The sequence below is a fragment of the Lissotriton vulgaris genome, chromosome 6 (assembly GCF_964263255.1).
Source record: "Lissotriton vulgaris chromosome 6, aLisVul1.2, whole genome shotgun sequence".
NCBI lineage: Eukaryota > Metazoa > Chordata > Amphibia > Caudata > Salamandridae > Lissotriton > Lissotriton vulgaris.
This window is the reverse complement of record NC_141694.1, coordinates 1,489,954,512-1,489,968,829: the sequence shown is the minus strand read 5'-3', so window position 1 is coordinate 1,489,968,829 and position 14,318 is coordinate 1,489,954,512. Positions and strand designations below refer to the sequence as shown.

Here is a 14,318-nt window from a genome sequence, read left to right as displayed (position 1 = left end):
TGTCGCAGCTGCAGCATTCACTCTTTGCATGGACATCTCTTACTGTACTATACTCCATCTCTGCCACAGTGGCGAAAACAATCCGAGGATGGAGAGGATGCCCATGCGCACTGTAGTCCGAAGGAGGAGCCACCTATCTCGTGATACTTCGAAGACTCTTCCAGGACAACAATGTGCAATCATCCGGACCCAACACTAGGCGGCGATCTATGCACAAATATGAATGTCAGCAGCCCTACATGCCAAGAACAGATGCATACTGGTAAGTAGCATATTCCTTTTACAGTTTTGGGAACTTTCTTAGATTTAGATATGGCCTGTCCTCCTCCCTTTTTATGAGGATGCAAGTGATTCCAATCTGATGGACTACTAGCCGCAGATTCCTTCACGTAGAATTAACCCCAGGAGTGAAACTTTTTTGCCACAGAATCCCTGCGTGCCGGTGGCGGGGCGACATCACACGACTCCACCCAGGCGTCGTCCGCATACGTAACAGCGAGGTCACATTAGACCCACCCCGCCTACGACAGTTTTCTTCTGAGAACTTTTCCGCACCACAACGCAGATCCACCAGATAAAAAACTGTGGAAGCATGGGAACAGTGTGCAAAGAGCAGTAAAATTGGAAAGAAACAGTGACTTACAACACCACACAGAGTAGTGTGAACCCTGCAGAACCCAAAGGCAGGGAAAGAAGAACAAGCAGAGTCCTGTGCAGCCACCCTACCAGCACATAGACAGCCTCCCACCCCTGCGCCCCAGAGGCAAGGAACATGCGTAAAAGTCATGGCACACGTAGTAACCTACCACCCCCATCCTGAGCAAGGAAAGGGACCAGTCCCAAGACATACAGGGACAACAAACCTCCAAGCCACCCCAAGGGACAAGGGCAAGACATGTCCAGATGACCCTCAAGCTGAGGAAAGCAACGGAAGGACAGTGATAGGAAGCGATCCACCCCAAACCTGGAGTAGCAAGAGCAGCAGGGTACCGGAGCGCCGGAGCCGGAGCCCCATCCACCAAAGAACCAAAGGAGGGAGGAACCACCCCCAGACGGAGCCACCCGTCCAGAATAAGGAAGGCACTCACAGGAGACACAGCCCCCCACGGGGAGGCGTGTACTGAAGAATAGGGGAGGAAGGGCAGGCCGTGAAGGAATCTGCGACTAGAATCATCTCTACCAGATACATCGTTACCGAAGTTAAGTAACTCGTACATCTGATAGAGACTACTAGCCGCAGATTCCTTCACGTAGAATAGATACCCTAGCAATACCCCCTGGGAATGAGGGTCTGCGAAAGGACACTACCAGCCAATACAGAACAGAGGGCCCCACAGGGGACCCGATCTGTGGACCAGGTAGAACCTCGCCTCTGCCAGGCAATGGGAACCCCCACCAGCAGAACCCCACCAACCCCAAGAGGAAGAAGGAGGGAGAAGAAGGCTGAAGAGGCCCGTACCGTCACAGTAGAGGAACCAGGGCAAGGTCGGGGAGGCCGAAGCACCCCAGTCCCCCACAAGGCGACCTACCTTCCACTGTCTGTCTTGGGACTGGTCCCCTTCCTTGCTCAGGATGGGGGTGGTAGGTTACTACGTGTGCCATGACTTTTACGCATGTTCCTTGCCTCTGGGGCGCAGGGGTGAGAGGCTGTCTATGTGCTGGTAGGGTGGCTGCACAGGACTCTGCTTGTTCTTCTTCTTTCCCTGCCTTTGGGTTCTGCAGTGTTCACATTACTCTGTGTGGTGTTGTAAGTCACTGTTTCTTTCCAATTTTTCTGCTCTTTGCACACTGTTCCCATGCTTCCACAGTTTTTTATCTGGTGGTTCTGTGTTGTGGTGCGGTAAAGTTCTCAGAAGAAAACTGTTGTAGACGGGGTGGGTATTATGTGACCTCGCTGACGTTACGTATGCGGACGACGCCTGGACGGAGTTGTGCGATGTCGCCCCGCTTCCGTTGCGCAGGGATTCTGTGGCAAAAAAGTTTCCGGATCCAGTCTCACGCCTGGGGATAATTCAACGTGAAGGAATCTGCGGCTAGTATCGTCTCTACCTAATACATCGTTAATGAAGGTAAGTAACTCGTACTTTGAGGAGCTTTGAAAATCTGTCAATTTTTCCTTTTGGATAGTTGAACTCTGAGCGTCTCAACGTCATTGTCCAGAGATCAGGTCAAATAATAATGTGGGCAAAGTATATATAGAGTTGGTTTAACTGTTGCTTGAGTGTATGTATACACTGCTTTGTTAACATTGAATACTGAATGGGAATAAACAAGGATGTGAATCTATGAAATGCACTAATGTTGGAGAACTGTAATTACCAATAAGTAACTTTTTCCTCTGTGATGTCTTTGGTAACCTAGTCTGAATTATAATAACCCATAGTAAGAGAATTATACACGTGTTATGTTCATATTAAGTAACAATTGTTTTTTATTGCAATATAGGGTTCCAAGCATGGTATCTTTGGAAGAGACAAAACTTTATACAGGTGTTGACTATGGTATGTTTATTATAGATACAATTCTACCCGTTTTTAAAATTGTAATTTATGAAGATTAGTAACCCTTGTTTCCTTATTTATATACAGAAATAGAGATTTACACAAAGCATTTGAATTCCTTTTTATTTGAAATTGAAATTGTTTATACTTATTTATATTGTGTGCTAAATTGTGCTTTTGATCATCCTTTTGAATTGATTGTTTCCTTTGGTTGTACTTTGCATGTTAATAGTGGTCCGTCTGTTTTTAGATGTATCAAGAGAGAATTACAGGGAATGGATCTCTAGAGTCATCAGGAAACTTTTGCGTAAGTGTTTTTAAATTATGGTTTCAGGACGTGTTATGCTATGTGCTATAAGCTGTTATTTTGTTATATTTCAAACATCAAATAATACACCCGTGGTTTGTTTAGGAACCTTGATAGAGCAATGGAAGTACAATGTTGTGCTTAAAATACATTACACATGATTTCATGGGAAGCTTGCTTTGTTTGTCCTTGAGCATGCACTAAGAGCCTTCACTTTGCGATAAAATGTTCAACCTGTGACACAGCAAAGCCCAGGCATGATATATATATATACACACCCACACACATATATATGTATGTATATATATATATATATTGTATATATATATATATGTTTGTGTGTGTGTATTATATATATGTATATCTGTGTGTATGTATATATATATGTGTGTGTGTGTGTGTGTGTGTGTATGCAGATAAATAGATACATATGGTTATAGTTAATATTTCTTTATAAACAGTCTTCCAGCATTACATTGATTCATGTTTAACATGGTCATGTTTGCAAAAGTTGTGGTGAGGGAAATTACATAAATCCTGCCGGGGAAGGGCTAATTCTGTTTTCCGTGCAAAGGGTTACGTGGTGGCGTTTTGTACCATGTTTATGCTGCATCATGTATGGCATATAATGTCTTTACTAAGTAGCTGTTAAGCAATGATGCTTTTTAAAAGTGTCTATTTCTGCAAAGTCAGGAACCAAACATTAGTGTGCAATTTCTTATGCCAAACTTACTTTACAAGCTTACACAATGAAATTTAGTACTTCCATATGCAGTTTATGTGATATGTGCCCTGTTGTGCAGCTGGTGTTTTTCATTATCTCAGTGTCCCTCACATATATATCTTAAAAACACGAGCCCAGACTTTTAGAATGATTCATTCCTTCCAGTGGTGTAGTTTTGTTCAAAAGGCTGAATAAATGTGAATGTTGTATTTACTGAACCTGGTGTTGAACACTGTGCCTCATTTTTCTTACCAACAACTTTTTTCCCCCTCTTCCGAGTCTAGACTTTATTCTGGGCAACTCAGAAGATGATACCAAGTCTTTGTTTCTAATCATAAAGGTATAACTGTACTTAGATATATGCATTATTTAATCTTTGTGTTGTTTGCTCTTTATATAACTTTAACATTATTTGTCTGCAGATTTTGGGTGATCTGTTGCATTTCCATGGCGCTCACAAACATGAGTTCGAGTCTCGATGGAAGAGTTTTAACCTTGTCAAGAAATCCATGGAGAACAGGGTCAGTATTCTACAACTCATGTTCCTACACAAAGTTGCGCTTTCTTCATACATTTCTTAATCAAGCATATTCTGAATTTTGTGACACCCATAATGTTGTTGCAATCCCACATATTACATGCATTTCGAAACTATGGAGCAGATGCATGAAGGGTTTGCATGTCTACAAAGCATGTACCACCCAGCAGGCATCTAGATTTTTTTTGTAATCCTCTTTTGAATGGCAGTGTTATTTATGGCCAGTGCTCAGTGTTAGGAAATGGGTGCTTATCCATCGTAGTAGCACAGTGTATTGCTATGTATGAAAGCATATTTGTCAACATTCCAGTATTTACTATGTCAGCAGATCTGACCGTAAGCTGTAGAACACTGACCGTGTTCTTATTAACATGAGCTGACAATGCTGAGAATTTCTTGCTGCTTCAGGCCCTCTATACTTCTCTATTTGTTAAGACTCCTAGTATTGTATATGCAGGTTCATAGATATACACACTCCATGAAGCATCTCACCCTTCCCTTTACATTTGCAAGTGAGAATTTGAGAGCATTGATTAGAAACACAATCAGGGAGCAGGATACTGCAGTAGAAGGCAAAGACTGATTCCACCTGTTGAGCAGAGCTGTACGGCTTTCTATCTTAGAGCTAAATGACCACGAAAGTTCAGGACCAGAGGTAAATTGCAGCCTGGAAGATGGCATGTAATTCCTTTTCTTCAAATTTATAGTCAACTGTTGGCAAATTTACCCCACCCCAAATAAAAGTGAGCCTTAATACCTGATAAAGGAATAAGCCTTAAGATTTAGGGTACAGTGGTGCAAGGCTCTATTTTTCTCCAGTGTACTTAAACATTCTTCATAGTAATGCTCTGACCTATAGCCACAATCTTTATATTGCCATTCTTCTTACTTAAATGCAGTCTTCCTACTTATTTCCCTTTCTATCCCCTCCTTCTTGCCCCTCCGAAACACCAGGCTTCTGTCAGATGGAGGCCAGCCATAGCCGGATCTGCTCAGTTGTTGGTAATTTGGACTGATTTGAGTCCATCCTACTCCCAAATGTTTCACAGTGCATGCCTTACAAATAAAATTCCGTTACCCCTTTTCACCATTCTCACCCCACAAATTATAAACTATTTTAAAATACCTGGCTGGTATTTTAAAAATATGTTATTACAGAGAGAGGTTTCTACGACCAGTAGACTATTCATGAGTAATAAAGCAGAGGAAATAATTGTCATATTAAAGTACAAGCTGAAAAGAAGTCAGAAAGTCTATTGAAGCAGTGTGAATAGCTAGCTAGAAATTTAAATAAGCCAGATCAATAGGGCCAAACTGGTACAGTAAAAGCAAATAAGAAAGAAGTAAATTGTTTCACAACTTATAGCCAGAGGTAGGTATCCAAATACCGGTCGGTAACAGCCGAAAATACAGAATTTTTGCCGTTACCAACCGGTATTTGGATGTTGAGATGTAGGGACCAAAAAAGACCGATTCGGTAAATACGAGTCGGTAATTTACCGAATCGGAATTTACGGAATCGGAATATTCCGATTCGGTATTTACCGAACTCCTATTTACCGAATCGGTAAAAAATACAGATTTTTTTACCTACATTCCAATTACCGATTCTAAATTACCAAATCGGTAAAATTCAGTATTTTAGAATCGTTAATTTAAAATTACCTACATCTAGCCCTCACTGACTAATAACAAAAAACTTTATTGTGAATTTCCCCATATGTGGAGGAGAAAAGGAAGAATTACATTTGTTTACGGGATAGTAACTATTAACAAAGAGCTTTACATATGAAGACCTGCACATAGAGGCTGCAGGGCAGAACTGTGCTAAAAAAGCCAAAAGCTAAAGCACAACCGTGGGAATAAAGAATATGAAGTGGGAAATGTCAGTATGCTGGTAGCACAGGACAAGGATGCTGCAGAAACGTGCTCAATGTAAGAGCTGAGACCAAAAAGAGAATTAGACAAGAAGAAGAATTAAAGGGACTTAAGAGGAAAGACATAGAGGGTAAATAAATGCATCCTCCACTAGACACAGCTTTCTAATGTTCAAAGATTAGTACACCATATAGGCACATTTTTATGTACCATTTTATGTGTACTGAATAACGTTAATAGGCATAATGTGCATATTATTTTTCCTCTAAAAACAATCGGGCAAAAAAAGAAAAAAAACTATGCATATTGAACTCCAATCGGACTAAAGTCTCAGAAAGTGGATGTTTTTTCCAAGTCCCAATGGCTCTAATCGGCACCACTGATGCCAGGATGTTGTTTAAGATCCACTTGGCATCACAGGAACGTGATACTACCGTAGGGTATAAATTGTGCCACCAGGCAACTTGTCTAAGTTTTGTTTTCCACATAGAGACACTGGAATGTATCTGGATGGAGATGTCAACTAATGAAATGGTTATGTAAGTGTTGCATTGCAATTAAATATCAAAATCTAAAAAAAATACACATTTGTTCATGTTTCACTTGAGAGGAAGATTAAACCAAACTGAGTCTGGCTGTTGAGTCATTGGGGGCTTTAGAAATATTATTTAACAGGAGACTTCTTAATGCTTGTTGATTTATGAACTTCTCCAGAGACAAGAAGGCTCATTCATTGCCCATATTTATTGCACCTCCGGGTGTGTGGACCCATACTACTTCTCTTCCAGGGGATACTCATCAATAGTAATAAGCACTGAATAGTCCCGCCCACGTATGGAGCATTAACCAAAAATATATGCATATAAATATAAATATATATATATATATATATATATATATATATATATATTTTCTCTCCTCCAGTGCCGGTATGTGCACTTTGGGCTGTCGTGGCGCGGTCCTGGTTAGGCCACCGACTGGCCTTCAATATGCACACCAATTACCTCCAAAATTATGAAGTAAGCCAGGACACACAGAGTTCGTTGCAAAATTTAATGGCAGAATGAAAAAAGTGCGACGCGTTTCGCCGATAAGGCTTGCTCACGCTCGTCCAACAAACAATGACGGCCATTTTTAAAGTGCTGAAAACACACCCCCAGTGTAAACATATCTTCACAGAGGTATAGCAGGGTAGCCATATTGTACTATGTTGAAAACACATATCAATGTCTCCCATGATGATAAATGGAACATAATATAATGCTGGGGCTAAACATGCGAGTTGTTACTTATTACTCGGTAATTGTCCGCCAGAACGCGATGATCACATAATATGTAATTACCCATCAAAATTGTTATATAAAACAATAATTCATTCATACGGCATTAAGCACAATTGTTCGAATGCATATACAAATTAAATGCAAGAGTAAATGGTATACATATTTGATCTCATATTTCACATACAGAGTAGCGATCACGTGTTGTTCCTTGGTCCGTAATCTAGGCGCTCATTGGATACTCTAATGTTTGAGCATGTAATGCCCCATTTGATTGGGTCCCGTTGCTGGGAAACGAGATAACAACATATCCCTCATTTGTAATAGTGTGACTCACTGAACTAAGCCCAAGTGGGCCGGCATTGTCGATTGACATAAAAAATGAACAAATATGAATACGACATAGCGTTCGCCCAAGTGGGCTAATGGCAAATGAACAAACAAACTAAATTGTAAATATGTAACGCTGGTACCGCCCCAGTGGGCTATAATCAGTCTTTGTTCGAACGAGATTCAATATCAGTTCAGAAAGAGTCCCAGCCCAAGTGGGCATATGTACAATACTTCCAAATTAGATCCCAATCGGGACAGTGTTCAGATTCCAATCAATTCATAGTATCCAGCAGTACCCCACAAGATCTGTGAAAAAATTTTTTTTGTGTAAATATGTGAAAATAAAATTGACAATTAAAATTGTTTAAAATACAGACAGCATATATTCAGTTAAATTGATTAGGATATTAGTATTTATTCTTCATACAGATGGACGGCCAGTTCCTCACTCGTGTTCAATCCCACAGGGGATAAGCACTGAAAATCAATAATATACTTGGACTCAAGTTTTCTCATAGAGAGTTCATAATTGCCCCCTCGTACCCCTAGATCCACACAATCAATAACCACCATACGTAGTTTGGTTTCATCCTGCATGTGACAATCAAAGAAGTGTCTGGCGGCCGGATACTGTTTGTTATGATTCCGTATCGCTCGCAGATGTTCAAGCACCCTCTTTTTGGCCTCATGTTTTGTACTGCCCACATACCACTTGTTACATGGGCAGATTAATACATACACACTGTATGGGGTATTGCAAGATAGTTTCTTTTTAATGGTAAATTTTCTGGATGTGGCAGGTATGTTTAAAGTTTTACAATCTCTACTCAATTTGCATGCCTTGCATTTCTTACAGCATGTAAATCCGGCAGTCGTGACATGAACAGATTAATTCTTGTCAGTCACATAATTGTGGCTAAGCTCATCCCGTAAGGACCTGCCTTTCCTAAACGTGATCTGCGGATTGTCTCCTAGATATTTTTTGAGATGTTCATCAGTATTTAAAACATGCCAATGTTTCTTGAATACCTGTCTCACATCTTGGGATTGGCCAGAAAAAGTTGTGATAAATCTAATAGTTTCAGATTGCATTTGGGGTGGTTTAGGAGCTAATAGTTCATCTCTCGTTTTACTGTTGCTGCGTTCTATGGCCTTGGCAATGACTTTATTGCCGTACCCTCTCTGTCTAAACCTTTGGCACATGACAATTTCCTCATTTTTATAACCCTCTTGTGTGCTGCAATTGCGTCTGGCGCGCAATAATTCCCCATAGGGGATGCTGTACACAAGACTTTTAGGATGGCAGCTGGATGCTTTGAGGAGGCTATTTCCCGACGTGCTTTTCCTGAAAAGTTTAGTGGTCAAGATGTTGTTGACCACTTCAACTTCCACATCCAGGAATTCAATCTTCGTCCTACTGATATGTTCAGTAAGAGTCAGAATCAGTGTATTCATATTGAGTTTGTCAATGGATTGTTTAGCCGATTTCTCATCGCCATTCCAAATGAAAAAAATATCGTCAATGTATCGCAGCCACAGGGACACATTGTTGAATTCCGCCATCTCTTGGACAACCTGCTTCTCCCACCAGCCCATGAATAAATTTGCGTAGCTGGGGGCGAAGCAGGTTCCCATGGCCGTGCCCTGTGACTGGCGATACATGACGTCATTAAAATAAAAAAAATTGTTGGTTAGACAGAAGTCTATCATGGATAGAAGCATTTGAGAATGCAGCAGCAGAGAGATTGAACTAGTGTTCAAGTAATGTTTGACTGCTTTCAGTCCATATTCATGTTGGATACTCGTGTAGAGGCTGCTGACATCCAAAGTGACCAATGTAAAGTTGTTCTCCCAATGGATGCCATTGATAATGCTCAAAAATTGGGTGGTGTCCTTTACATAAGATGGTAGTGCCACCACAAAAGTTCTTAGATAATGATCAATGTATTTAGACGTGTGTTCTAGAAAAGAACCTATTGAGGACACGATCGGACGACCCGTGGGTTGTCTGGATCTTTATGGAGTTTAGGGAGGAGATATAGTATTGGAACTTTAGGATGGGCACAATACAAATGCTGATATTCCTCTACCTCAATCAAACCTTTGTCTCTCCATTCCAAAAGTAGATCCCTGAAGTTCCCCATAGATCTTAATACATCATCCCTGTCACATGTGCAATAACATGTTGTGTCCTGTAGCTGTCTTAGGCCTTCCTGGATATATTTGTACTTATCCAAAACCACAACATTACCCCCCTTATCGGATTGTCTTATAACAATCTCCTTATCCGATTTGAGGGATTCGATGGCCATTAATTGTGCGTGGGACAAGTTCTTATTGTTGTGGGGTGTTTTCTTGTATCTAAGTTTTACAAGGTCTTTGAGTACTCCTCGTTCGAACACATCAATAGCATCACATTGAATAGCTGGTAAGAACACACTCTTAGGTTTAAATTTGGACCCCGGATTATTGTCTAAGTCCAAACCCCAACTTTCCCAATCAGGTTCATCAGTCATATTCACATCATCACCATGAATTTCCTCTAATAAAAAGATGTCCTCTACATCAAGGTTGCTCAGTGTATTGCTGGCCCCTGCAGCCGGTTTATCTTTGACTTTAGTACAGAACCACTTTTTCAATTTGAGCTTCCTGGCAAATAAAAACAGGTCTATACGAGTCTGGGCAAAGTTCATGTTTTGTGATGGACAGAAGGAAAGGCCAAGTGCCAAGATCTCTTTCTCACCTTCAGTAAGCACATGGCGTGAGAGGTTCACCACCGTCCTGTTCATTTCGTGTTCTTGCTCCTTGTCGACATTCCCATTGGAGCTTCTGTGGCGTTTAATCCTCCTCTTCTTTGCTTTCTTGTTCCTCCTGTTCCTCCTCTGTTTCCACGTCCTCGTCCTCTTTGATTCCCCTTCTCCCCCTGAAAGGTCTCTGTCCGGTTCTGACTCATCATCTGAAATTGAGCTAAAAAATTCACCCTTTTACTTGTGGTTGCTGCCGGTTCTTGGGTAATTCCTGAATTGGAGGCGTCTGATAAATTACCATCCGATACATCGCTTTCCACTACCTCCACAATTGGTCCTGATTTCTGTTGACCAGTTACATATTTACAATTTAGTTTGTTTGTTCCTTTGCCATTAGCCCACTTGGGCGAACGCTATGTCGTATTCATATTTGTTCATTTTTTATGTCAATCGACAATACCGGCCCACTTGGGCTTAGTTCAGTGAGTCACACTATTACAAATGAGGGATATGTTGTTATCTCGTTTCCCAGCAACGGGACCCAATCAAATGGGGCATTACATGCTCAAACATTAGCGTATCCAATGAGCGCATAGATTACGGACCAAGGAACAACACGTGATCGTTACTCTGTATGTGAAATATGAGATCAAATATGTATACCATTTACTCTTGCATTTAATTTGTATATGCATTCGAACAATTGTGCTTAATGCCGTATGAATGAATTATTGTTTTATATAACAATTTTGATGGGTAATTACATATTACGTTCTGGCGGACAATTACCGAGTAATAAGTAACAACTCTCATGTTTAGCCCCAGCATTATATTATGTTCCATTTATCATCATGGGAGACATTGATATGTGTTTTCAACATAGTACAATATGGCTACCCTGCTATACCTCTGTGAAGATATGTTTACACTGGGGGTGTGTTTTCAGCACTTTAAAAATGGCCGTCATTGTTTGTTGGACGAGCGTGAGCAAGCCTTATCGGCGAAACGCGTCACACTTTTTTCATTCTGCCATTAAATTTTGCAACGAACTCTGTGTGTCCTGGCTTACTTCATAATTTTGGAGGTAATTGGTGTGCATATATATATATATATATATATATATTTTTTTTTTTTGGGGACCTAGAGAAACTGGCAAATAAGGAAATGGACATGAGATCATCCAATATAACGCGGAGAGAATGGGAAGCCATTAAATCCCTGAAGAGTGATACTAGCATTGAGATTAAACCCTCAGATAAAGGGGGAAACATCGTGATCTTTACAAAGGAAGCATTTGAACAAGAAGCACTGCGCCAACTAAGAGATACTGAATGCTATACTGTCATTGAAAGAGGTGAATATGTACAAAGTACAATAGACTACCAGCAACTGCTAGAATCGTGGAAAGACGAGGGTGTGATCAACACTGAAGAGTTTCTTTTTTTACAATGTGAAGCACCACTGTTACCTACGTTTTACCACCTTCCCAAGGTCCACAAAAACGCCAAAAGACCACCAGGGAGACCGATTGTGTCGTCAATCGGTAGCTTACTGGAAAATACATCCCGCTTCATAGATCACTACTTGGCACCTATTGTGAAAGACCTACCCTCGTATGTGAGAGATACACAGGACTTCCTTCGGTTGATGGACAATATCACATGGGAACCGAATATGCTACTCATCACAGTTGATGTGGTTAATCTTTATTCTTGTATAGCGCATGAAGATGGATTAGCGGCCACTAAATGGTTCCTGGACAGGAAACCTGAGAAATATCAGAGACGCAATGTGATGATACTAAGCATGATAAGATATTGTCTGTTCAACAACATTTTTCTCTTTGCAGGACAACTGTATAAGCAAATTAGGGGTACTTCTATGGGCTCGTGCTTCTCCCCTGGCTACGCTAATCTTTTCGTTGGCTGGTGAGAGAAGCACGTGGCCTGGGGGGAAGCCAATGACCATTGGACAGAGAAGATACTGATGTGGACGTGGCGATCGTGCCTCGGATGAGGAGTACATCGCCACGCTAAATAACAACGACTGGAACCTCAGATTCACGAGCACAATCCGTGATACTAGTGTCTGCTATTTGGATCTGGAGATCTTCGTAATAATGACGTTCTCCAGACCAAATTATACAGGAAACCCACGGCGGGGAACGCCGTGCTACACGCGGCAAGCCACCACCCGAAGAGCTTGGTACGAAATGTCCCCTACGGTTAACTCCTACGCCTGAAGCGTAACTGCTCGGCAGATGGAGATTACCAACATGCCAAGAAAGAAGCAAATGTAAGATTCCAAAGCAGGGGTTACTCTAATAGTACACTGAACCAAGCAGCAGACAAAGCATCTAAGATCAACAGGAGGGACCTCCTGATGATCAAACCAGTGCAAATGAGAGAGGAACCAACTAGGATGATAACCAAATTCAACATCAGGTCAGGTGATGTGCTACATATATTCAAAAAGAACTGGAATATATTGACAACAGATAACATTTTGAAAAAACACATTCCCAATAAACCACCCATTACATATAGACGTTGCCAATCATTGGGAGACCATCTAGTCCACAGCCATTACACCACTAATCTGCAACCCATGAAGCTATCTAATGCTAAAGGATTCTTCCCATGCCTACGCTGCAAAGCGTGTAAATACAGTAAAAAGGTAACTAACTATCCAGGCAGAACCGATGAGGCCGCACCCAATAGAGAGATAAAAAGACTCCTCAACTGTAATTCGGAGTATACCATCTATTGTCTAGAATGTCCCTGTAAGTTACGCTATATAGGGAGTACGATCAATCCCACTAAACTGAGAATTTTGGAACACATGCGTGCAATCACAAAGAATGATAAGACCTATCCTGTGGCACGCCATTTTCATCAGTTCCATAACAGCAACAGGGACCTCCTCAGCCTCTACTGCATTGATCAGGCAGACCAACATGAAAGAGGAGGAGACAGGGTCAGGACACTCCGGATTTTAGAATCCAAATACATCATTGATTTGAAAACGATGTCCCCTTGGGGACTTAATAATGATTAGGAGATGTGGGTGCACCTCTAAACCCCCATATGGGAGCATGTAGGGAATGGTGAGATGTAGTGGGTGATTAGAGAAAAGGAATCATGAAAATCTAAGATGATTATTTATCACCGTACTTGACTGTTAGACGATGTATTCTCTATATAGAGACATAAGGACATTGACCATCCAGGGCTACACAACGTACTATACAGGGTTATGAATTATAGAAATTCAAAATTATGATACATGACTATGTTGCACATGATAGTTATAGTTCTGAATTTCATTATGACAATTCATGGCGCAATATAAATGAAATATTTCCCTGATACTGTTCAAAGTCATATAACCTATTTACATTTTTCTGTATATTTTAAATTTGGTGTGTGTTGGGATGAACTTTTGATATGAAGCACTTTAGCACTTTATGTATATGCCTTTTTAACCCTACGATATGATAATTAATTTGTGACACACAGAGATGGCCGCTGCATTCGTAACGTGTGCATGGAATACCTTTTCTATGTTGTATAACCCGTTGGTATAACTACCTCGCTGGTGCTGCCTTCGGCCAATGGCCGACACAACCGCTCCCATTTTTTAAAACGGCCGCACTGCCGCAGAAAAGCGGAAGGAGCCAACGGGTTAAACTGCTGGGCTGCTTGGGAAGGGTTAAAATGGCGGCACGAAACACACAGAAACTGACACTGACGAAGCCGGAAGGCGAAACGCGTCTGTCGGGGGTGAGGGGTTTTCAATAAACATCATGGAATAAGATACCGGTGTGCTTGCCATTTGTTGATTCAACGGAGTCAAAGTGTTTTGGAATAAATATATATATATATTAATGTACGTTTAATCAAATCTGAGGACTAGTCCTGTGTAAACCTCCGGGTTTGGGAGAAATAGTAACGGTGTTGGAGTCAACAATCTTCACGCTGGGTAGAATATGCATTTCATCCTGCCCCTGC

At 41.2% G+C, this 14,318-nt stretch overlaps 1 protein-coding gene across 2 annotated transcripts in view; it reads left to right on the top strand.

Moving 5' to 3' along the window:
* The window catches only part of PSME4 (proteasome activator subunit 4), a 2,155,241-nt gene that overhangs the window by 674,552 nt on the left and 1,466,371 nt on the right, over window positions 1-14,318 (top strand). For both annotated transcript variants that reach the window (XM_086927646.1, XM_086927645.1), the window contains 4 exons: window positions 2,446-2,501; window positions 2,752-2,808; window positions 3,817-3,872; window positions 3,955-4,053. In XM_086927646.1, the coding sequence (XP_086783772.1) occupies window positions 2,446-2,501; window positions 2,752-2,808; window positions 3,817-3,872; window positions 3,955-4,053 (268 nt within the window). The remainder of the gene's footprint in view (window positions 1-2,445; window positions 2,502-2,751; window positions 2,809-3,816; window positions 3,873-3,954; window positions 4,054-14,318) is intronic.